Source organism: Pistacia vera, unplaced genomic scaffold (genome assembly GCF_008641045.1).
Source record: "Pistacia vera cultivar Batoury unplaced genomic scaffold, PisVer_v2 Contig1266, whole genome shotgun sequence".
NCBI classification, from domain to species: domain Eukaryota; kingdom Viridiplantae; phylum Streptophyta; class Magnoliopsida; order Sapindales; family Anacardiaceae; genus Pistacia; species Pistacia vera.
In genome coordinates, this window is record NW_022195321.1 from 50,030 (window position 1) to 76,847 (window position 26,818).

At 36.1% G+C, this 26,818-nt stretch overlaps 1 protein-coding gene across 2 annotated transcripts; it reads left to right on the top strand.

Annotated features, from left to right (window-relative positions):
• The first annotated feature begins 4,162 nt into the window (after window positions 1-4,162).
• On the top strand, window positions 4,163-26,818 carry LOC116120901 (probable 3-hydroxyisobutyrate dehydrogenase-like 2, mitochondrial). Of its 2 annotated transcripts, none has more exons than XM_031406893.1 (3): window positions 4,163-5,290; window positions 6,493-7,089; window positions 26,573-26,818. In XM_031406893.1, the coding sequence occupies exons 1-2, from the start codon at window positions 4,374-4,376 to the stop codon at window positions 7,061-7,063; spliced, it is 1,488 nt and encodes a 495-aa protein (XP_031262753.1). In that variant the 5' UTR covers window positions 4,163-4,373; the 3' UTR covers window positions 7,064-7,089; window positions 26,573-26,818. The 2 variants fall into 2 exon arrangements, with proteins under 2 accessions (XP_031262753.1, XP_031262745.1); XM_031406885.1 differs by lacking the exon at window positions 26,573-26,818 and adding an exon at window positions 7,220-7,358.

Sequence of the window (26,818 nt, forward strand, 5' to 3'; positions counted from 1 at the left end):
AGTAATGTAATAATGTAGTAAATTGCTAATATTTATAATGTAATATTATAAATTTATAACTAATTAAGTAATCATTTAACTATGTAATGCTATAATTAATTAAGAGATCATAATATAATATAATTTAATTAAGTAATTATTTAACTATAATGTAATGCTTAATTAATTAAATTTATAATCATTTAATTAAGTACTCATTTATTTATAATGTAATGTTATAATTAATGTTTATAATATAATGTCATAATTAATTAAATAATCATCTAATTATGTAATGTTATAATTAATTATGTAATCATATTATAATGAATTAAGTAATCATACTATAAATCTTTAACATAATATTATAATTAATTTGTTTATAATAGAATGTTATAATTAATTAAGTAAATATTTAATTATAATGTAATGTTACAATTAATTAAGTAATCGTATTATAAATTTATAATGCAATGTTATAATTAATTAAATTTATAATCATTTAATTAAGTATTGTGCTAATGTTTATGTAGTAAATTAATAATTACTAATGTTTATAATATAATGTCATAATCAATTAAGTAATCATTTAATTATGTAATATTATAATTAATTATGTGATCATACTATGACGTAATGTTATAGTGAATTAAGTAATCATATTATAAATCTTTAATGTAATATTATAATTAATTAAATTTTTAATTATTTAATTAAATATTGTATTAATGTTTATAATGAAATGTTATAATTGATTAAGTAATTATACTACAAATATATAATGTAATGATATAATTAATTAAATTTCTAATTATTTAATTAAGTAATATACTAAATGTTATAAGTCAATTAATTAAGTAATAATCAATTAATGTAATGCTATAATTAATTATAATATAAATCAATTAAGTAATATTATAAAATTATAATTAATTAAGTAATCATTTAACTATAATGTAATGTTATAATTGATTAAGTATGACATTTAGCTAGTAATTAAATTTATTAATATTTATTAATTTATCATATATAATTAATTAATTGCTAATTTACTATAGATATACTTAGAACTTGATAATTAAAGTAAATAACTAAATATATTATTATTCAAACAACTATACTATTTTATTCAAAAATAATTATCTTAATAACATTAAAACACTTTTAATTGGACCCTAATTCTAATTATATACTTAATTAATCAAAACTTTAATATTAATATATTATAATATATTAAAGTTTTTAATATGGTATAGTTCATATGCAATAAGTATAATTGTATATTTATTTAATTAGGTTATTCTAAAAATTTAACTTTTTCTATTTTAAATTTTTTTATATGTAAAATAATGAAACCCCCCATTATTCACAAATATTTTATTGCAGCCCAGGTTCCAAAACAGGTTCCAAAAATCGGTTCCAAAACAGGTTCCAAAAATCGGTTCCAAACAGGTTTTAAACGGGGTACCCCTTACAAGTTCCAAGCAGGTTCCAAACTGGGTACCCGTTTCAGGTTCTTTTTCCAAGTTCCGGTTCCTCTACACATAAGAACCGGAACTAGAATCGCACAGTGTCGATTCCAATAAAATGGAACCAGAACTTACCCACAGGTTCCAGTTATACCTCTTACCCGTGCTCACCCCTACTTTCTATGACAATGACCAAACCCTGAAGCCCTAGCTTCTCATCACCCTTAGTAATCATACCACAATATAACTGCTTGCACAATGAAGCTTCGGGCAACGGAACCGCTCTCCCCTCTTCACTCTCCTCCAAACAATCCAACCCCATTCCCAAATCCTTCACCAAATACTCAGTAACTCCATTGTCGTCGCCAACTAGTATGGCTAATCGACCTTCTCTCGCACCCACATCAGTGCCTGAAACTGGCGCGTCAACGCTCCAACAGTCTTTTTCCCAGGCGGATTTGAAAATCTCGCGGGCGATTGCAAGGTGGTTGCTTTTAGTGTCAACAATGACACTGCTCGGGTTTAAGCCAGCGAGGACGCCTTGTGGGCTGAGGATGATTGAGCGGACGTCGAGTGGACCGCCGATTATGGTGAAAACGATGTCGCTGATTTTAGCGAGGTCTTGTGGAGAGTTGATGAGATGGGCTCCTTTAAATTGGAGTTGGAGAGCTCTTGAAGGGTTGCGAGCGTAGATGGAGAGGGAGTAGCCAAAGGAGAGGAGGTGTAAGGCCATGGGTGAGCCCATGAGGCCTGTGCGGGTTTGGGAAGGAGAGATGGGTGTGGGGTAAGGAGTTGCGATTGAAGCTTTGAAGTGAAGTTTTTGCAGGTTTTAGTGATTGAATCTGGTTTTGAAGTGAAGTTAGCAAATGAATTGGCTACTTAATGGAAATTAATTTTTTAGTTACGGGGAATTGGTAGTAACATTTTGTATTATTAAGACAACTTTGGTCACATGGGTCCATGCTCCAAGTAATAAATAATAGTAAATGGAATTGGAAACATGATCTGTTCTTACAAATGCTGGGGTAGGTAATGGATTATGGGTTCTTTTAGTCTTGTTAACCATAATTTTTTTCTGCAATTTGTCGTATTAAAGCAGTTTCATATCAAGTCTCATCCGTGTTGTGTTAAATTTTGACACGTTTCCCCCCAAATATTAGCCAAATGGCAAGTTTCCAACGCTCATTTTAATTACTCCAGATTCTCATCTTTAAAATAACATCATTAATGATTTTTGGATTATGATACAATATAGAGAATGCTATTAGTAAATTGCCCTTGACAAATAAATTAATAAATTAATTTTTAACTCCCAAATTAGCATCATTTGAAAAATAACCATCTTACTTTCAAATTTATTTCAATAACACCCTCTTCTACTTGATGCATTTTAGTAGGCAACGATGCTCATGGACAGTGTCGTGCCTGGCCGCTTTCTGGCACTTTTTGACAATGGAAATGGCCCCCACCCAATTTTCCAACTCCTCGGTGCCTCACCATCCCAACCCATTAAGTATCGCACTCCGCCAGCTTCTTTCCAACCAACCACGTCATTGAAAATCTTCACCGAGCCCATCATTTAACTCATCAAAGAACCCTCTCTAGTAACCCCATGCTTTCCATCATCAATTGCTCACCTTTCAACATCGATTGAAGCCCCTTCTCCCTAGGGCTTTTTTGGGAGTTGGTTGATGATTTGTGGTTTGTTTGTTGGTTTTCTTGTGTTATTTTGTTGGTTGCCGCCTCTTTCTCTCTTCTCTTTTCTCTTTCTCTTTCTCCTTTCATCTTCTCCACGGCGGATCTAGGTTGGATTGCAGGGATTGCTGCTTCGACGGTTTTGGCTGTTGTGGCGGATTTGGGTTTTTCTATTGCAGGGGTGCGATCGAAAGATTTCAAACTTGTAGAGATTGTTGGGCTATTTCTCAAGGGTGCTTATGAGAGAAATTTGAGATGTAGAGGGTTATTTTGAAATTTGTATTTTCATTTCAAATTTAGTGCAGTGCAAATGACCACTTTACCCTTTGACCGTTACATTAAACGATTTTCTGTTAATTTGAGGGTAGGAATTTGGAATTAAAAAAACCAGGGATGGAAACTCGTTATTTTGCTAATCTTTGGTCCCAATAAAACTAACGGGAAATCCAACCCGTTAGTTTTATTGGGACCAAATATGAAAACTCAAAAGCAAACAGTATTTTAAACGTGTTACCCAAACCCAACCCATTAAAACCTTTACTAATGCTTTTTTTTCTTTCCAATTGAATATTGAAATATAACATCATTAAGCTGTTACAGATAATTTTGTAATAGAATTAAACTATATTCATAAACACACATATATTGAAATGCGTAAAAAATCCATAATCATATAATACCAAAATACAAATAAAGTAATTGAAGTTAAAAAAAGAAAAAGAAGAAGGGAAATACAATTCCATTTAAATAAATAATAGTGGTGGTCCTTATTTGATGCATTCCAGAAATTGTGGGTCGCATTTTTGATTAAAATCGGCATAATTGCCAGAAAAGTGTAACTTTCTGAAACCTTGGGGGGCACACTGGTTTTCTGTCAAAACACATGCACAACTTAGACTCCAGCAGACATTGAATTATGACAAAGCACCCCTCATTTCACCCACGAACTCACTAATCTTACATATAAAAACCTTCAATGGAATCTTTTGTAGAAATAATTATGCAAATGTGTGGTTCCAAGTTTCTGATTTGATTCATTAGGAACCATTTTGACTTCAATTTCTCCAAATCTTTACCTAATATTTATTATCATCTTTACAAAATTTCTGGTTCAAAATCTTTCCTTGGTTGAAGTAAATCATCTTCAACTTCTCCACTCAATTTCCTTCAATTTTTGATTCACCAGCAGCTCAAGAACCTCAATCTACTTGATAACTTCATCAACTCACTATGGAAACTCCCTACCCAAAACCCATTTCTCCCACCAAGACCCGCGTCGGCTGGATCGGCATCGGCGCGATGGGCGCAGCCATGGCCTCTCGCCTTCTCTCCGCCGGCTACTGCCTCACCATCTTCGCTCGAAACCCGTCAAAAGCCCTTCCTCTCCAATCCAAAGGCGCCACTCTCGTGAACTCCCTCCACGACGTGGCTCGATCGAGCGACGTCGTCTTCACCATGGTGGGAAACCCACAAGATGTTCGATCCGTTGTCTTAGAGAACAACGGTATTCTTTCCGGGCTAAACCCTGGTGCTGTACTCGTTGATACTACTAGTAGCCATCCTGCTCTTGCTCGAGAAATCTTTAAAGCCACTCGTGATAAAGATTGTTGGGCTGTGGATGCCCCAGTTTCCGGGGGTGACATTGGCGCAAGAGATGGAAAATTAGCTATCTTTGCGGCGGGTGATGGCGGGGTTGTGGAGTGGTTATCGCCATTGTTTGAAGTAATGGGGAAGCATACGTATATAGGCAAGGCGGGGTGCGGGCAAAGCTGCAAAATTGCTAATCAAATTGTGGTGGGAGCGAACTTGATGGGGCTGAGTGAAGGACTGGTGTTTGCAGAGAAGGCGGGATTGGATGTGAGGAAGTGGAGAGAATCAGTGAGGGGAGGCGCGGCGGGGTCAATGGTGATGGAGTTGTTTGGGGAGAGAATGATTGAGAAGGACTTTAGGCCAGGTGGGTTTGCAGAGTATATGGTGAAGGACATGGGAATGGGTGTGGATGTAGTGGAGGAGAGCGAGGTTGAGAGAGTGGTGGTGTTGCCTGGTGCTGCATTGGGCACGCAGATGTTTTCGGCAATGGTGGCGAATGGAGATGGGAAGTTTGGCACTCAAGGGCTTATTTCTGTTATAGAAAGGATCAATGGCAAGTAAGTTTACTTCTTGATTTGTGTTAATAGTATTTGTTTTGGAGTTGGTTGTGTTAAATAGTCCTGAAGTTTGGGCTTAGTGGTGTTTCAGGAGCGTTTTATTTGATCTTTTAGTTATGATTGGGATTAAGATGCTTGAGAGAAAATTTGTTTTGGCATGTTTATATCAATTATTTGTCCTGTTTGGAGATAGATTTTCGTTATGCCTTGTGGTGATTGCAGCCAAAGATTTTATATGTAAATATTTTTACTTGTAACATCTAATGGTGTCTGAAGCTCTATAAAGGTTGAATTTTGAGTCATTTTCAGCTGTGCTTTGAGTTTTTTAACTCTTGTTTCTCAATGTGGGCAAATCCAAAGATGCTATAAAATTACAGAACATGTTATATCGTAGGATGGTAATGGACCTTGACCAAATGTGTTTTCTCCCATAAGGAGACATTTTTGAAGAAGTTATTATAAATATGGTATGGCCATTTACTTGATTATTTTCCATGTAATACAATCAAGTTGCGTGAGATTGTAGAACCATAAAAATTGTAAGAGTTGGTGTTTAAACTGAAGGTAATGTTGACTGTTCTCTCCATCATGAGTATTGTAGAAGAAATCAAATGTTATTTTTCTTCCTTTAGGGGAATTCTTTAAGGTATCGTTGGTCATTTTTAGAAACAGGAGCGGAGTTTTAATCCAAGACTAGAGAGAGGGCGGAAAGATTGACTACATGTCTGTTCTTATCAATTTTTAATTTCTTTTCTTAGAACTGGAATTTAGACAATGTTTGCTGATATTGAGGGCCTTTTGTTACAGAATATTATGAATGTTTATTTATCTTTTTATGGGTTTTCTTCAACAAATTAAAACTAGGAATTTGAAAAAAGTTTGAATTATTAAAGATAGAAAAGTAGTACTGTAAATGAACAGTTTAATGCTTTGCAATGTCTTCTTTATCAATATCCTGCCTAAGAATGTTCTGATAAATTTTAAAGAACTACAAAGTGAAATCTAACTTTATTGTAATTGCTTATAAATTCTATATAATTTCATTATTCTAAATCATTAAAACCATAAAAATAATTTCATCAAGTTAGTCTTTAAGTATTAATTGCCCCTTAATTTATTCACTCACTATTATAAGTGAATGCATGATTTGTGTGAGTGTGCATGCAAAAATGAACAAGATGGTTCATGTCATTGTTGGGCAGCCCTGAAATGCTTGACCCTGGAAGAGGAGGACGTGCTCGCAGCAAGCGTCTTTGCCCTGCAACTTTTAATACTTGCCCTCCGGTTCAACTTATCTCACCGACTTCCTCAGTCACTGAGGCGCAGCAGCCCTTTGTTGCCCCTAAGGTCCCCTCTGATTCTGAGAATTTTGCTGAGTCTCACCTTGTGGCCAATATACCGAAGCAATTTAACTCTGAGTATAAGAAGAGAGAGATCAAATTTACAACTCTCCAAGATTCTACCAAGAATAATAAAAACCAACCAACTCAAGCAGTTAGGAAATGCATGCATTGTGAGATAACAAGGACACCACAATGGAGGGCAGGACCGTTGGGACCGAAGACCCTTTGCAATGCATGTGGTGTTCGTTACAAATCAGGCAGGCTCTTCCCCGAATACAGGCCTAGAGCCAGCCCAACATTTGTTCCATCCTTGCACTCCAATTCCCATGAGAAGGTTCTTGAAATGAGAAGCAAAGGTGGTGAAAAACATGCAATGGGAGGGATTGAGAAAATGATAACCAATTCCCAGGAGCTGATTTCTAATAAGTAACAACCTTGCATTGGAATACATTTGAGGTATAAGCTGACGCAGAGAGCAATATTCCGAGTCTGGAATATTTCTCCTCTCCTTCCGGCTGTTTTTCTGGGCTTAATTTGCTATTTGCTTACTGTTATTTCATTTTTTCGTTCATTTGATTTTTTACAGTGATGGAATGGTGGAATTAGAAGCAGTAGACAACCAATATTTTAGCTAGTAGAAGAGAAGAGAAGAGGACTGTAGTGAGACAACTGAAAAAAAGGGTTAGAGAGAGGAAGTTTAAGGGTAGTAAAGTTTTAGATTTAGTGATGAGTTAGGCCCTTTAGATGTTGAGTTCTTGTGTTTCCTTCTTTTATTTTTTGTATTCTTTTTCTTGTTCTTCCTTTCAATGTTTAAGTTTTAGATTTGGTAATGCCAAATGTCTTATCTTCCATAGAAAAGTAGTACATCTAGTGAACAGTTTAATGCTTTTGCTATGGCTTCCCATGATGTATAATAATAAAAGAATTTATATTGTACTATGACTATTTGAAGAAAATGAATTCTTGATCGAAGCACCTAGCGCAGCAGGAAACAGGAGACACAGCACCCACCGCAGTAGGAAAGCAGCCAGCCTACCAAAACGGATTACCCCATCTCAGAGCAACCCTCAAACCCCTCCACCTACTTGCACCTTCTCCAGCCCAACACCCAAAATAACCACCCAGCCAACCCAACACAAGCAACAACCACAGCCAAGCACGAGGCCCACTCGCCAGCCACACAAACACCATGAGGATACTCCTCAAAATTAGACCAGCTCCGGTAGAAGAATCATCCCTTTGCTGCTTTAAAGACTTTTGACTAGTGATGTTACAGCCATTCACGGTAACAGTTGAATCTTCTTTAGCGCCAACATGTTTTTTGACCTTTATCTTTACGAGTAACTACCTTTGATTGTAAAAAGAGCATTTTATTATTATTAAGATATATTATTAAAATAGGTATTATTGATTGACGTTGACCACCGTTGATTGACAGAATTAATATCTTGATGAGAATGATCACAAATGTTGATCAAAGTTATTTTGGTAATTTTGTAAATAAAAGTAATGAAAACCAAACAATGGAAAAGAAAAGTTCTTTTGCTTTGGTTAGTAGAAGTAATAGAGAAGTTAAAAAACTAAGTAATGATTTTTTTTCTTGTTATCATTTGTATTATAATTTTCATAAGAACTTTTATGTTGTGATACATGATAATTTTTGTTTTCTAAAGAAAACTAGTTTATATTTATTTATTTATTTTGTGGTCAAACTTTACTATTTCTGTTTACAATGAAGTGAATGTTAATAAAAGTATTCTGAAAAATAATGGAATTCATCAATTCGCATATGAACTAATTAATTTGCATGTTCACTGGCCAGGTTGATGATACTAGATTTGAGGTTTCACATTGTAAAGAATTGGAAAAATAGGAATATGCAGTAAACAGCATGAAAATTAAGCATCTACAAAACAAACACATAAAAGTAAATATAATAGGCAGCAAAGCAAAAATGTGATCATCATACAAATGTCATACCTAATTAATCTCTTATCATTTTCACGATTGGTCCATATGGCTTGCAAGGAATTATCCTGGTAAATAAGCAGTAGAGAATAAGCGACTACATAAACTAAAAAGATAAACCAAAAAGCCAAAACTTCTTCAATTATTTCAATTGCATCCAACAACATACAATCAAATCTGCAATAGCAGTTTTAAAAGTGTATTCTTTTGGCAGCTCTATTAATAGATCAGTATCTAGCGCCAAATCCCACATGCCTTGCAAACAAACCAATCTATCACAAAACTGAATACAATTTTTTCATAAAGAGCATAAAAGATGAACAAAGAACCACAATGAATGTTAAAAATCAACAATAAAGCAAAAAAAAAAAAAAAAAAGAAAAAAAAAGAAAAGGCCAGAAAGTCAGAAAATATTGAGAATTACTACCTCAAAAGACCCACAGGCAACACAAATAGGGGTGTAATCGGCCGAGCCGAGCCAAGCCAATTTTTCCCTAATCGAGTCGAGCTCGATTACATTCAATGAGCTCGAGCTAGCTCGATTACTATTGCAACAGCTCGAGCCATATCGAGCCTAGAAAACCAAATCAAACTCGAACTCGTGATACTGTTTGAAGCTCGAATTGAACTCGAGCTCGATTAATCGAGCTCAAGTTAGCTCGAATTCGAGCAAGCTTGATTTTAGCCGAGTGCAAAATCGAGTTGTAGCTCAAATTCGAGCTCGACTGAACAAAAAAAAAAAAAAAAAAAAAAACAATTAAATACGAATTACATGAAATTGAAAGATAATTACATATTTACATTGCAAAACATGACATAATAAGTTTAAGTATACTGATATGATGATATCATAAGTTTAATATCAAGATTCAAGAAGAACAATACTAAAAAATTAAGGCGTGACATAAAAGATCCCACAAATTCATGTACAAAAAGCATAACACCATATATTGGCAAACACAACTGTGAGTTGTTGGAAGCTTGGAATATGGCAGCAAAATGTTCATCTTGTAAGTTGTTATTGTTGGAGTAGGTGCCCTAGAGCCAATCAATTATTGTGGAATTGACTATTTGTAATAATGTTTATTATTCAATAAAAGGCATTATCTACTATATCATGTAAACCATAGTTGTATGTATTGATATATGTCCTTAGAATGGTAGAACCATGACGAGGGTATCAAGGGTTTCAAATCTTGATAGTGAGAACCCTATGAGCACATATGGTAGCCATTCTAGAAATGTCCATAGCCATAGTACCATTCTGACCAAGGGCACAGATAATAAATTAAGACTATCATAGTGTTAAACGATCCTGTCGAAAGGCAGTGAGTCAGTGACAGATCTCACTTGTCAAGGTTGTTAGTGTTAGGAACCGATCCATTAACGCAGCGGAAAACAAAAGATATTTAACAACACGGATCGTTCCATAGAACCAAGATCAGGGCACAAATTTACTGTTTATATCAAAATAAGAATCTGCAGAAAATTAGTTTAGAGTTTAAGAAATCATACGCACGTTTGGAGGCTCCTCCAACTTTGTCTCTGAACGTATTTTGCTACCGACCCAAGTGTAGGATCAAACAGATGTAGTCCATACGAAGATAATCGCAAGGAATTAAAGAGAGATTTGCTAGATCCTCTTTAGTCTTAAGAAACAAGAAAAGAAAACAAAGGAATTCTGATTTTAGGCAAAAACCAATATGACGTTAGAGAGTGTTTTGGGGCTGTGGTTTTTCTCTTTTCAATGAAAAGAATGAAATGAAAAACTTCTAACTTTCTCTCAATTAAACTTTTACTTATATAGTAAAAGTTTAATTGCCATATTCCCTTATGGAATAGGCTTGGGCTCCAACCCAAACACCCCTTGTTTCCAAACACTCCCAATTATATATTTTAATTTTAGTTTATCATTATCTCAATTAAAATCAATTAGTATATATATTTAATATATTAACATTTAACAATAATGATAACTTATTTAAATGAATACGAACACATATTTAAGCGTAATCTCACTAATTTTTTTTTTTCTAACAAATTAAATAAAGCCACGACCTCAGCAAATTTAATTGCACTGTGAAATTACCAAAATACCCTTTCGCCTAAAAAGACAAAAACGTCTTTCTTTCTTTCTGGCTCTTAAATTATCTTCTATGTGTGTGACCCATAGGCTCCTCATCTTACCGGCAGTGTGTAGTATCGCGATTAACACCAATTAATCGTCTCTCTAAACATAGACCAAGATTGACCCCTAGCAAGGCATCATGACCACTCGATAGATTCGGATTCAGCAAAGTAACTACCTGTCAACAATATGGTTACCGTACAATTCGATCCTTTCATCATCCGTTATCTTGACGAGACCAAGGCATAGAAATAGTGTCAACATTCGATTACTCTCGATATTGTGTATTCAGTTACTGGACCAATGACCTATATTATAAACTGGATAGAGCAATAACTCAATTCCACTATGGCCACAGTTTTAGTGTCATTGCTATTTACTGAATTGCGTTGTGAGATAACTTCTCCCGTACCCGAGAGTGATGAATTCTCTGTCTATCCACCATAGTCTTAATACACTCCTTGATGCAGCCAATCACCATCATATTGACAGCTTTGAATAAAACTGCGTTAGGCTAGTGTCAAACTACACCAATTGGTGCACAAGGCGCTCTGACGATCTCAAGTCTAAGGATCACATGCACTACCATTCATTAGAGGATTTGTTCCATAGACACTAGGGTTACCATCCATATGGAATCCTTTGGTGGGTCAGTTCAGAGAACTTGCCTACAGTAAGCACCCATGTATTGCACTAGGTTGTCACCAAACAACCTTGACAAGTGAGATCAGTCACTGCCTTTCGACATGGTCGTTCAACACTATGATAGCCTTACCGTATTATTTGTGCCCTTACTTCAGAATAATACTGAGGCTACGGACGTTTCTAGAATGGCCATCATATGTGCTCATTGAGTTCTCACTATCAAGATTTGAAACACTTGATACCCTTGTCACGGTTATACCATTCTAAGGACATATATCAATACATACAATGATGATTTACGCGACATAGTATAAAATATCTTTTATTGATCAATGAACATTATTACAAAGAGTCAATTCTACAATAATTGATTGGCTCTTGGGCATCTACTCCAACAGTTGGGTGACAACCTGATGCAACACATAGGTGCTTGTTGTAGACAAGTTTACTAGACTGACCCACCAAACGATTCCATATAGATGGTAACCCTAGTGTCTATGGAACAAATCCTCTAACGAATGGTGGTGTATGCGATCCTTAGACTTGAGATCATCGAAGCACCTTGTGCACCGATCGGTGTAGTTTGACACTAGCCCAACGCAGTTCTATTCAGAGCTGTCAATATGGTAGTGATTGGCTGCATCGAGAAGTATATCAAGACTATGGTGGATTGATAGAGGATTCATCACTCTTGAGTATGGGAGAAGTTATCTCACGACACAATTCAGTTAATGACAATGACAATAAATATGTGATCACAATGGGATTGAGGTTTTTCTCAATCCAATTCATTATTCCGGTCATTGGTCTAGTAACTGAATACAAATATATCGAGAGTAAACTGAGGTTGACACTATTTCTATATCCCAGTCTCGATGAGATAACAAATGATGAAAGGATTTGATTGTACGGTAACCATATCGTTGACAGGTAGCTGCTTCGCTGAATCCGAATCTATTGGGTGGCCATGATGCCTTGCTAGGGGCCGATCTTGGTCTGTGTGTAGTGAGACGATTAATTGGTATTAATCACAATACTACACACTGCCGGTAGGATAAGGAGCCTACGGGTGACACACATAGAAGATAATTTAAGAATCAGTTTGTGCGAGGGGCGTTTTCGTCTTTTAGGGCGAAAGGGTATTTTGGTAATCTCACAGTGCAATTAAATTTGCTGAGGTTGTTGCCTATATTTAATTTGATATTAAAATTAAATAAGTGAGATTATATTTAAATATATGTACACATACATTTAAATGGATTATTATTATTATTAAATGTTAATGTATTTCTATAAATATATTAATTGAGTTTAATTGGAAATAATAATAATTATAATTAAAATATCATGATTAGGAGTGTTTGGATATAAGGGGCTGTTTGGGTTGAAACTTAAGCCTATTCCTTAATGGAATAAGGTTTTAGGAGCACTATATAAGTGCAAGGTTTTTGTGAATTTGATAAGTGAATAGAAATTCATTCAAGCCTTTTCATTGAAAGAAAAGAAAACACACAGTCCTCTCCCTATCTCACGCCACCTTGCTTCATTGAATCAAAGTTCCTTTGATTCTTGAATTTGGTTCTTGAAGCTAAAGAGGATCTAGCAAATCCCTCTTTAGCTCTTCGGGTTATCTTTGTGTGTATTACCACTGGTTTGTCATGCTCTTGGATCAGTAGTGAATCCAGTCAAAGACAAGTTTGAAGGAGCCTCCAAACATCCGTATGAACTCTATAATTTACTCTGATCATTCATATTACTGTAGATTTTGATTTAACATATAAACTGTATAATCTGTGCCTTGATCTTGGCTTTAATCACCGCGACGATTGTTGTTTGGCGTACTAGCTGATTGTAAATCAACGCTCCCCGCGATGATATAACCTATTACCGTGGCGATCGTCCTTAGCGTGATCGCTGTTTGAATATTAGTGCTCGTCGCGGCGATATAAATCATCGCCGCAGCAATCGTAGTCTAAGGTGCATGCTGACGATAATCAGTGCTCGCTATGGTGATATAACCCATAGCCACGGCAATTGCACGTGGTGCATGTACGCAACAAAAATCAACACACACCGCACAATATAATCCATCGTCGCAGCGAGTGTACTTTCAAGTGCGCAGGAAGTTTCAACATTTTTGGACCAAATGTAGATCTGCAAATTGTCAGGCAAAATTGATTGTTTTTGAATGTATGCAATGTACTTGTTTGAATATTGTATGGTGTCCGATACATGAGCCTTAAACCTATGGTGAATGTTTTAAATTATTTTTGGGTATGTATGATTGTAAATTTTAAAATAGGGCCTGCGTGTCTTGCCTTTCTTCCCTTTCTCTATGTACATTCTCTTCTCATCTCATTCCCCTCGAATGTAAATTGAGGTTTCTAAATTTATTGATGTAAAATTAGTTTAAGATTAATTTCATTGTAAATTTAGAATGATGTATTTTGTAATGTACTTGAAGATTGAGCAAGGACGAGGCAATCATACTTGAAGACTCAAGATGTTTATTACAGGACCCTTAGGTGACCCATCGATTCCTCTAGGCTCGAGGAAATCGGTTTTAGCTAGGCCATGTACCGGCACGTTTACATTTTTGCTTAGAATGCATACTAAGGTTGAATGTTCAATAACATGCCAAATGATGTCATTCTAACAAAGATAATAAAACTGGTGAGACATAAAATGAAAACCCTCAATTAAAGTATATTAAGTCATATGTATGCCTTCCATCACCATGGGTTTAATCAAACTATTGTTCGTCGGAATCTTGTTCGCTAAAGCGAAGGGTACACTTCTACCAGTGGGAGGTTAAATTTCATTGGAGTTTTCTTTAATGGTGATAGTCGACTTAAAATGACAGTTTTTCTTGTTCGCCAAAGCGAAGGTTGATAAACACGTCATATGCATAGTAGAGAAGTAAACTTGTTATGTGTACGTGGCAACATGTAGTGTCCACTCTACTGATATTGAGAATCACACTTGAGGACAATGGCTAGGCCATTGAATTGTGTGATTGGCTTATTGGTTTGCTTCACATTTGAGGCTGATAGTAGGAGCTATCAACTGATGTGTATTAAGTTTGTTAGCCTACCTAATCAGCCCATTTTGGCTTGTTCGGCAAAACAAAGGTTTGAAATGGGCTAGATGGGATCTCGGTCCACTAGGAAAGCCAACAGGCTTTTTCCGAGTTAATGGTGAGGGCTATTGACTTGAGGAAAATAGTGGGAGCGATTGTTTAATAAAAGGCTTTATTAAAAAATAATAATAAACATTGTAATAACGGTTACTTATTCTACACTTGTAGATTCACTTCAAATTGAGCAAAATGATCCCAACATCACTACAACAAATCATCGAACTGGGAGAGAAATGGAATGGTGAGAATTTCGTTGACTGGTATAGAAGTATAAACAATATACTTCAGTCAAGCGATAGATTATACACCATTGAGCAAACTTTGTCACCAGAATCTACTGATAGTACTATCCATGAGATTGGGTATGTATATGTAAAGCATACACATGATGTAAAAGCAGAAATGACTAGATACATTGTGCTTGCATCAATGACACCATTACTGCGACAACAGTGCTAGAAAATGGACTTAGCTTCTCTTCTTCATTTTCTTCAAAGAAATGAGAAGCATACGGTCTCTGGGTCGTTATTTAGATGTAGGATGGAAGAGGGTACCAAAATTGACGATCATATACTCAAGCTGACCGAGTATATGAACAGGCTTGAGATTTTGGGATGTAGACTTAATGAAGGTTTAGCGTAAACCTAATATTACAGTCTTTGCCAGATTTTTACTCTCAATTTGTCTATGACTTCATTTAGGATGATAAGAAGAATACCCTTTCCGAGCTTCTGGATATGTTAAGGCTACTGAGTCAAGCATGGAAATGTTAGAAACGTTGACGTTGGTTGAAGCCAGCTCAAGTGAAAAGAAAAGGGCTTAGAAGTCATTGGAAAGAACTATTGCAGAAAGGAAGAATGTTTGTCCTCACTGTGGGAATCCCAACCACTGGAGGAAGCATTACAAGGCCTTCCTAGCAAAAAGGAAGAAGAATGTTACTTCTTCGTCAGGTATGTTCTTGAGATTAACTTCTCCCTCAACATCTTGGGTCATTGACACAAGATGTGGTACTCACATTTGTTTTGATGTGCAGGAACTACGGTAGAGTAGATTGCTTGTCGAGGGAGAGGTAGACCTACCAATTGGAAATGAAGCACGTGGTACTGCATTTGTTGTAGGATCTTATCGTCTGATCTTGCCTACGAGATTGTTTCTTGGAACTTGTAGATTATTATGATTTTTCTTCAGTTTGTAGAAATTATATTTCTGTGTCCACTTAGGACAAATGAGAATATTACTTTACTAATGAATTATTGTCCTTGAGTGTAAATAATATTCTTTATGGAATTATTTCATAATAATATGTTCTTAAGATAGACAATATGAATAATCTCAAAATAACAACTATGCCAACTGTGGCAAGTTGAGCTAAACATTCCTGAAAGAATGTAGGATAGTATTAAAACTCACATCTCCGTGTACACCCTAGCACAATGGTGTATCTGAAAGAGGGGATTAGGACTTTACTTGATACGGTTAGATCCTTAATGAGTTTTTATAATTTACCCACATGATTCTAGGGTTGTGCCCTAGAGACTCCGACTCACGTACCAAACCATGTGCCATCAAAGTATGTAGATAAGACTCCATATGATCAATGGAGTGGGCGAAGGCCCAACATGTCTTATCTAAGGATTTGGGTTTGCAAAGCTTATGGTAAGAAATTGACTTCGAATAAGCTAGACCCGAAATCCTGCATATGTATATTTATGGGGTATCCTGAGAAGACCAAAGGATACTATTTCTACCATCTTGAACAACGTAAATTTTTGTTGCTCGTACCGATGTCTTCCTGGAAAAGAAATTTTTCTAAGAAGTACTAGTGAGAGAAAAGTAGAACTCGATAAAGTTCTAGTACCACAAGATACATTAGATGAAGGACGGGAAGATATGCCACAAGAGGTGGTTGAACATCGCAAGGAGGTTACTCTGCAATTTGTGGATCAAAATGAACCACCTTAGGTAACACAGGAGCTAAGTAGATCTGAGAGAGTATGTCGTGAGCCCAAGAGATATGGTTTTCTCGTTACTCAACATGGTGACATACTGGTCTATCAAGACAATAAACCCAGAACCTATGATGGAGCTGTATCGGATCCAGATTCTGTTAAATGGTTTAAAACCATAAAATCTGAGATGGACTCCATGTACCAGAACCAGTCATGGTTTTTGGTGGATTCACCTAAAGGGGTAAAACCCATAGGGTGTAAATGGGTCTTCAAGAAGAAGACTAACGTGGATGGCAAGGTGCATACATATATAGCACGACTGGTTACCAAAGGTTTCAAACAAATTCATGGTATTGACTATGAAGAAACCTTTTGTCGGTTGCCATGGTTAAATCCATCTGGATTATGCTTACGATTGCTGCATATTATGACTGTGAAATTTGACAAATGAATGTCATAGCTGTTTTCTTGAATGGAAACCTTGAAGAAGATTTGTATATGACATGATCCAATGGTTTCGTTCTTGATGGAAAGGCTAATAAGATATGTAAGTTGCAGAGGTTTATATATGGACTCAGGTTTATATATGGACTCAAGCAAGCTTCAAGGAGCTGGAACATTCGTTTTGAAGAAGCCATAAAAGAATTCGATTTTATCAAGAACGAAGATGAGGCCTATGTTTACAAGAAGGTAAGTGGGAGTATAGTGGCATTCCTAGTGTTGCATGTCGATGTCATACTTCTGATCATGAATGATATACCGAACTTGCAATTGATAAAGACTTGGTTATCCAAAGACTTAGGAGAAACATCCTACATTCTCGGAATGAAGATCTATCATGATAGATCGGGTAGGTTGTTTAACCTAAGTCAGAGTACATAGACAAGATACTGAACATATTCAGTATAGAAGAATCCAAGAAGAGATTTCTTCTGATGGCATATGGTGTCTATCTCTCTAAGGATATCTGTCCTTAACCACACAATGAGAGAGATAGAATGAAGAGGATCCCACATGCTTCAGCAAGTGGATCTATCTTGTGTGCTCAGATTGATGTCTAATGTGCATCAAACACTTATAATGGATATCAATCAGATTCAAGTGAGCAATGTTATATTGTATGCTCAGATTGATATCTAATGTGCATCAAGCACTTGTAGTGGATATCAATCGAATCCAAGTGAGCGATGCTGTGATTGCATGCTCGGACTGATATCTTATGTGCATTAAGCACTTGTAGAAGATATCAATAGGATCAAAGTGAGCAATATGTTATGTACTTAGATTGATGTCTTATGTGCATTCAGCACTTGTAGAAGATATCAATCAGATCCAAGTGAGTGATACTGGATGCGTGTCAATGGAAATCCTTAAGTACTTGAAAAAGGCTTAAGAATATGTTCTTGGATTATGGAGGGGAAGATGAGCTCATTGTAAGAGGATACAGTGATGCTATTTTCAAACGGATAAAGATGATTATAGTTCGCAATTTGGGATTGTATATTTTGTCTCAATGGAGTTGCAGTGAGTTGGAAGAGCTCGAATCAGAGTACTGTAACAGATTCTACAATTGATCCTAAGTATATCACATTATTTAATGCAGCCGTGTAGGTGGTTTGGATCAAGAAGTTCATTACTAAACTTGATGTGATTCCAAGCATTGCTGATCTAGTAAAGTTCTACTACGATAACAATTGAGCCATTGTTGTGGCTGAGGAATCACAATCTCACTAGTAATCCAAACACATACTTAGTTGATTCAATCTGATCTAAGAGATCAATTAGAAAGGGAATGTGCAGATTTGCAGAGTACCTACTAACCCACTGTTGAAGTTTTTGTTGTAGTAGAAGCATGATAGGCACTTGGGTCATTCGATGTTGAGTGCATGAATGATTAGCTATAGTGCAAGTGGGAGATTGTTGGAGTAGGTGCCCTAGAGCCAATCAATTATTATGGAATTGACTCTTTTTAATAATGTTTATTAATCAATAAAAGACATTATCTACTATATCATGTAAACCATAGTTGCATGTATTGATATCTGTCCTTAGAATGGTAGAACCGTGATGAGGGTATCAAATGTTTCAAATCTTGATAATGAGAACCATATGAACACATATGGTAGCCGTTCTAGAAACGTCTGTAGCCCCAGTATTATTCTGACCAAAGGCACAGATAATACGGTAAGGCTATCATAGTGTTGAACAACCCTGTCGAAAGGCAGTGACAAATCTCACTTGTCAAGGTTGTTGGGTGACAACCTGATGCAACACATAGGTGCTTGTTGTAGGCAAGTTTACTAGACTGACCCACCAAAGGATTCCATATAGATGGTAACCCTAGTGTCTATGGAACAAATCTTCTAACGAATGGTGGTGTATGCGATCCTTAGACTTGAGATCATCGAAGCACCTTGTGCACCGATCGGTGTAGTTTGACACTAGCCCAACGCAGTTCTATTCAGAACTGTCAATATGGTAGTGATTGACTGCATCGAGGAGTATATCAAGACTATGGTGGATTGATAGAGGATTCATCACTCTTGGGTATGTGAGAAGTTATCTCACGGCACAATTCAGTTAATGACAATGACAATAAATATGTGATCACAATGAGATTGAGGTTTTTCTCAATCCAATTCATTATTCCGGTTATTGGTCTAGTAACTGAATACAAATATATCGAGAGTAAACTGAGGTTGACACTATTTCTATGCCCTAGTTTCGATGAGATAACAAATGATGAAAAGATTTGATTGTATAGTAACCATATCGTTGATAGGTAGCTACTTCGTTGAATCCAAATCTATCAGGTGGCTATGATGTCTTGCTAGGGGCCAATCTTAGTCTGTGTGTAGTGAGATGATTAATTGGTATTAATCGCAATACTACACACTGCCGGTAGGATAAGGAGCCTACGAGTCACACACATAGAAGATAATTTAAGAATCAGTTTGTGTAAAGGGCATTTTCATCTTTTAGGGTGAAATGATATTTTGGTAGTCTCACAGTGCAATTAAATTTACTGAGGTTGTTGCCTATATTTAATTTGATATTAAAATTAAATAAGTGAGATTATATTTAAATATATGTACACATATATTTAAATAGATTATTATCATTATTAAATGTTAATGTATTTCTATAAATACATTAATTGAGTTTAATTGGAAATAATAATAATTATAATTAAAATATCATTATTAGGAGTGTTTGGATATGGGGGTTGTTTGGGTTGAAGCCCAAGTCTATTCCTTAATGGAATAGGGTTTTACGAGCACTATATAAGTGCAAGGTTTTTGTGAATTTGATAAGTGAATAGAAATTCATTCAATCCTTTTCATTGAAAGAAAAGAAAACACACAGCCTCTCCCTATCTCACGCCACCTTGCTTCATTGAATCAAAGTTCCTTTGATTCTTGAATTTGGTTCTTGAAGCTAAAGAGGATCTAGCAAATCCCTCTTTAGCTCTTCAGGTTATCTTTGTGCAGATTACCGTTGGTTCGATTCTGCTCTTGGATCGGTAGTGAACCCAGTCAAAGACAAGTTTGAAAGAGCCTCCAAACATGCGTATTAACTCTATACTTTACTCTGATCATTCATATTACTACAAATTTTGATTTAACATATAAATTTTATAATCTATGCCTTGATCTTGGCTTTAATGGGAACGATCTATGCTCTAAAATTTTTGTTTTTCGCTACCATGAGTTAGATCGTTTCCTAACAGTTACAACAAACGTGCACTTTGAGTCTGAGGTTGTGTCTGGAATCTAGATACCTTCAAAAATTGAGAAAAAACAACATGAGTTAAAAATGGTGTAAATATTACAAGGATAAAGCGTGATACTACCTAATGTAACTTAGAAATATTCATGATACTGCCTAATGTAACTTAAAAATAGTTACTCTATAAAGCATGCATTATAATTGCATCTAAATATTATCCAATGAAAATGAGAACTTAACCAATGATGTAATTATTACAAGGATAAAGCAATTGCATCTAGATATTGCAACCCAACATAATAAACAAATGACATGATGATGAAGACTAGATATTGCAACCCAACATAATAAACAAATGACATGATGATGAAGACACTAAGTTGCCTGAAAAATGCAAACTGCCAAACCACAACATAACCTACAAACTTTAACATCCTCAAAAACCAACAAAGCTGAACCCCACTCTCCATAAACAGCATACTAATTTTGTATAAACAGAAAAAAAAAAAAAAAAAAAAAGAATCACTAAAAACCTTTGGGGTTGTCCACCAAAGTCACCCAAGTCCACCAAAAAAAGAAATTACTTATACTAATTTCGTATAAGCAAGGCTATCCACCAAAGTCACCCCAAGTCCCCAATTCCCAACTCTATATTAATGCTTTTATCAGTTCATCTTAGTCCACAATTTATAACCTTACCAAACCGTAAGCAACATTAGGTAAGGTAAGTAAGGCTGTCCACCAAAGTCACCCTAACCCTTGATTAATGCTAATTTTTATTTTCCAAACAATAAAACATATATATATTCCTACCAATATATCAAAAGTTGGACTGTTTGGACTGTTGGAGGATCAAACATCTACTGAATCACTTCAGCTGAAGGGATAGGAAGCGTAATCTCCATTGGTTGAATATCCCTCTAAAATACATATAGAAAAGGATAAAAAAGTTTAAGTTGAGAGTAAAATAAAGTCAATTACAAATAAAAGAGGAATATAAATTCTATTAATTTAATAAATGAACTTACTTTGCTCTTCTTCTTCAATCCGTTAAGATTGCGGCATCAATCACCCGCATATAGTAGCACTTGGACTATTTCAGGAGACAATAAAGCTCGATATAAGTGTCAATGACTCTACTCCCAGCACTAAAACTAGCCTCTGATGCCACCGTGGTGATAGGAATGGCTAGTACATCACGAGCTATCTTAGATAATATAGGATACTTTGAACTGTTCCATTTCCACCAAGCTACAGCATCAAAAGCATCATGAGCTTCTTGATATTTGTAGCATCCCTCATCCAGATAACAATCCAAATCTGATTTTTTCGATGCACCCGTATCACTTGTGTCTACTAAACTCAGTAATACCGACCAACTAGAAGAGTCATCTCCCATAGACACCCCACTGTTGCTAGGCCCACCACTAACCCCTACATTAGCATTGCGATTGGCAATAGAAGATTGCCTATCAACCACATATTCCCTATACAGCTCATATAAGGCCTCCATAACTCTTGCAACATGCATTCAGGATTCCTGAGGACCAAATATCTTGGGGAAAGCACTTTCAATCACTCTCATTTTGCACCTAGGGTCCAATACCATAGCAATAGCCATCAACAAATTACACTCTTCCCAATATTTATCAAACTTGGCTTTCATCAACCTTATCATGTTCTGAACAAAATCATCCTCATCATTTGCATGTCTATCCAACAATATTCTCACCCTACAAACCTCAGCCAGAAACTTATTTGATGTAGGATAGTCACTCCCATAAATAATATTTGTGGCATCACTAAAAACTTTCAAAATCTGACAAACTTTCTCAACTTTGTCCCAGTCTTCTAAGTTGGGACAAGAATGATAATTCGGATCTCTTTTGTAGTACCTTGAAAACACCATTTTGAACTTCAATTAACTAACAACATCTCATAAGTTGAGTTCCACCTCGTTTTACAATCAATGATTAGCTTCTGGTATGCCAACTGCAAGTGTTGTACAATCTTTGAAAAAATGGTAAGCCTACTCTTTGATTGGTTGATGTACGACACACTATCACGGACCTTCTGAGTGACGTGCCTAGTCTGAGGAAGACCACCTTGCACCATTATATTTAATATATGCGCAAAACACCTAACGTGAAACAGTTTACCTCCACAAGCTAGCTTTTTAGTTATGGAAAAGTTTTCCCTCATAACCCTTATTGCCACATCATTACTTGAGGTGTTATCAACTGAGATCATGAAGACCTTGTTTTCAATTCCCCATTTCCTTAAACACTTGAATATACAATCAGCAATTTGAATCCCACCCCAAGGAGAAGGTAAATGAACAAAACTAAGCACACGCTTGTTCAACCTCCAACTAGGATCTATCCAATGCCCCATTAGAACCATGTATTCAATCTTCTGGTTGCCTGAATTCCACAAATCAGTCGTCAAACTTATTTTATCGACACTCTTCAGCAGATTCTTCAACTTCCTTTTTCCATATCATATACCTTCACACAATCATTTCTACTAGTAATACGTGATATCCTTTCCTAGCAAGGCGTCGCATACTTTAGCAATCTGCTTAAACCCTTTTCCTCCACAATTGTGGATGGGTGCTCATGCATAAGCACCCAATGTGAAACCAATTCCCTCATAACTACCATATCAAACTTACCACCTATTAGAGTTGACATCTAAGTTTGCCCCATACTAGAATCTGATGGTGGAAAATTAATTTGTTGTTATTGTCTCATGGCAACCATTCGCCGCGAACACACATTCAAATGTCTAGAAAACTGAGTAGTGTTTCGGGTAGTATTAATGGTCAGTTTGGCTTTACAATGGTTGCATTCTGCCTTTTTTGTGCTGTCGAGTAGAACCACCTCTGTAAATTCATTCCAGGTCGCAGATGTCTTAGGTCTTTTCTTTCTGTGGAATGGATTAGCATCATTTTCATTGGGCGGGCTACTACCACGAGTTTTAGTTTTAGCTTCATTCCTATTAGTTGTGCGGTTTGTGTTTGTGGTCTCAATATGAACCTCAACCAAGTGTTCATCCAACATGGCACGAGAACCAGATGAGGAATCTATACCTATAATGAAAGAAATATAACGCTATTGGTATTGGAAATATAAGTACAAAAATTCGTCACATAAACACTAAATTGATTATCAAACAACATTAGTGACAACGATATTATTCTATAAATGAAGAAACTAAGACATTTCAATAACATTAAATCAAAAACGTATACATTAGTGATTGGTTTAATGTCATAAAAAATAATTATGTTTGGACATATGGAAATTACACAAACATTTAAAAAGAAAGTAGTGGAGATTGGAGAGAAATTGCATATGCCAAATCACAAAGTTAGCCAAGGCAAAAGTTTATAAAGGTGCACAGATCGATCAGAACCTAAACACCAAGCTAAAGGAAAAAAAAAATTAAAAAATAAAAGTTCATGAAGGCACACAGCACAGCACACATCGATCACAGAAATTCCAAATCTAATTTTATTTGATCAACATACAAATAACATACAAGACTCTCTTTTACAGATTCATAATCTTAACTCATTTCAAAATCCACAATCTTCATAATCAATTGGAGCTAAAAACAACAAACAATAAAATCATTAAGTTTTACTGAATGCTCACCCTTGGTTGTGCTTGTGCCTCTAACGAATCTTGAGTTCTTGATCAGCCCTTTTCAGAGGGAGTCCTGGAGGAGCTTTTAACAGTGGCTTCCTACACAATGACAACTTATTCAGTAACAAACAACAAACATGTATAAAGTAAAAGTCTAAAACTAAGACTGACATGGGAATGACTGAGTGAAAGGAAGAAGAGACTCACGACTCAAAAATAATACGGCTTCAGCTGTGATTCTCGTCTCACCATGACCTGGTACAGAACCAATCTTCACTTTTCGACATCCGTATCGGATTAAGAAAAGTGTTATAACAACAGTTACATAGCCCCTGAATGTCTTAGATAGTAGTTAATCGGCTAGATAATTTACTTACTTGTTTGTACTCCCATCTGAAATACTACTTGAAAGTCCATATTCAACTTAAAGAAGAAGCAAGCTACCTAGCTCGTTTACCCTAGAACCACTTAAAACGAATCAATCTCCCACTTTTCCTATGAACTACCACACTGATGAGAGTTAGACTAAGAGGTCGAGACTGACACTCAGAGGTTGAGACTGAGAGTGAGAGTGAGATTGAGACTTTGAGAGGCTGTAAAGTAAATCTTACCTGATATTGAGAGGTTGAGCATCTGAGACAGTGAGACGAGAGTGAGGAGAAGAAGTCGAAGCACGATTCGTCGGAGGAGAGGGAAAACGGCAATCGGAAAACGGCGATGAATAGACTCAATCGGGGAGAGATTTATGGGGTTAGGGTTTGTTTATAGTTTGATTTAGGAATTGGGGGTGTATTGAGTCGATTTTCATTTTAGTTTATTTGATATTGGGTGGATTTGCAATTTTTTAAAACTAAAACATAATATAAAAATTTATGTCAACACCTATCATTTAAGACATCCAATCTATTAAAAAAAAGAAAAAAGAAAAAGAAAAAACAATTTCTTCATCTTTTATCATCATTTCTGAAGACTAAAATTCTAGAGAAGATCATAACAATATTATCACTATTAACTTGTGGCTATAGAATGTTTAACAACCTAAAAAAAACTTCCAAAACAAAGAAACTCTAAATATTCATTCTTTCGGTATTAAAATATCAAAATCACTAACCGTCCATTCTGTAACTTGATCCTGACTACTAACATAAATTTCGGTCAACAAGTCTATTGATGGCCAATGCCTCTTTACAGGTTCTGTACCAGGATCCTGATAGACGTAAAGTGATGAGATAATCTTCCAACATCAAGCTCCCAGGTCCCCTCTTCGTTGGGCATCCGTAGTCGCCCCAAACCGGGTGTGGTAGAATCTGCAGGATTCCTGAGGTTGAGGATTGCTAAACGCATCACAGAGATTGAATGGCTCCTCAGGATACTCACTCAGCATTTCCTGGAGAACAGTAAACATGATGAGCATTATATGGGAAGTTTTCCACATCTTTCCGACCATCAGATTTGCACCAAGAATATCCTACTTCAGGATTTATAATCATCTCACTGTAACGAGTAACATCTAAAGTCACATTCCCATCACAAGGCTGACCATTGTTCTTCCAACAGCTTCCGTCTGCGAAAAAAAATTAATTAGTTAATTGAAAAAACCACGTTACAATGAAACGAAAGAGAGAGAGAAAGACATGCAAGCCATTCACTGTGGCGCTCCTTATTGAGAACCTTTACAGTGGCTGGGAGAGATTTGAGAGCGAGAGGAATTAGAGAGCTTTGTTAGGGTTAAGAGAGAGAGAGGAATTGGAGAGATTTGAAGAAGTATAACGTTGCAGAAGATCAGATCAGATAATATTGCTGTTGTAATGTTTTTTGAAATTTGAAAATATTCAAATAAATCTCCTTTTTCTATTTATCTCCAAAAAAGCGTATTTTTGTAAAGTGTTTCATTGAAAGCCTTCAAGAATCTTTTCTTCTGATATTAAATTCTTATTTTATTTTTTATTTTTGCATCAAGAAATAAATAGTTTCAGATTTATCTCTCATCCTATAATCAAATAATCAAAGAAACATTTGCCCATGAGCGATTCTTGACAATCTCCAGAGAAAGGCAAGTGTGCTCGACGGATAGCATTGGAGGAGAACCAGATTTATTAACCCCCTGCCAGAGACAATCCTTTTTGCCTAGAACCAATCACCATGCCATCTTTAAAACACATTGACGGGTTTCATCACCTTCCAGCCAATGAGTCTCCACCCACATCCAAAGACTTTGAAGAGCTCCTTAGCAACAAAGGGCCCCTTTGCAAGCCCATGATCCACCTTTTTGCCCAGCCCACGAAGAATAACATGCCCCAGCCCAAAAATTTCAAGCTTTCCCTGACTTGGATCTAAGATAGTAGGACTTAGTCCTTTCTTCATCTTCCTCAAACTTACCCAACCCCAATTTTGGCATTCCTCCGCCATCATCTCTGACATTTCTCAAAGGAGGGCTACCAGATCGATCTCGCCCATTCTCCTCATCAACAACCGTCACCTGACAGCTAAAACATAGGCCATCTCTGAACCTAGTAGCAACATCCGAATCCGATGGCACCACCACAATTCCCAGGACCTGATTTCTAATGAGTAACAACCTTGCATTGGAATACATTTGAGGTATAGGCTAACGCGGAGAACAATATTCCTAGTTTGGAATATTTCTCCTCTACTTTTGGCTGTTTTTCTGGGCTTAATGTGCTATTTGCTTACTGTTATTTCATTTCTTCGTTCATTTGATTTTGTACAGGGATGGAATGGTGGAATTAGAAGCAGTAGGCAACCAATATTTTAGCTAGTAGAAGAGAAGAGAAGAGGACTGTAGTGAGACAACTGAAAAAAGGGTTAGAGAGAAAGGAAGTTTAAGGGTAGTAAAGTTTTAGATTTAGTGATGAGTTAGGCCCTTTAGGCCCTTTAGATGTTGAGTTCTTGTGTTTCTGTCTTTTATTTTTTGTATTCTTTTTCTTGTTCTTCCTTTTCAATGTTTAAATTTTAG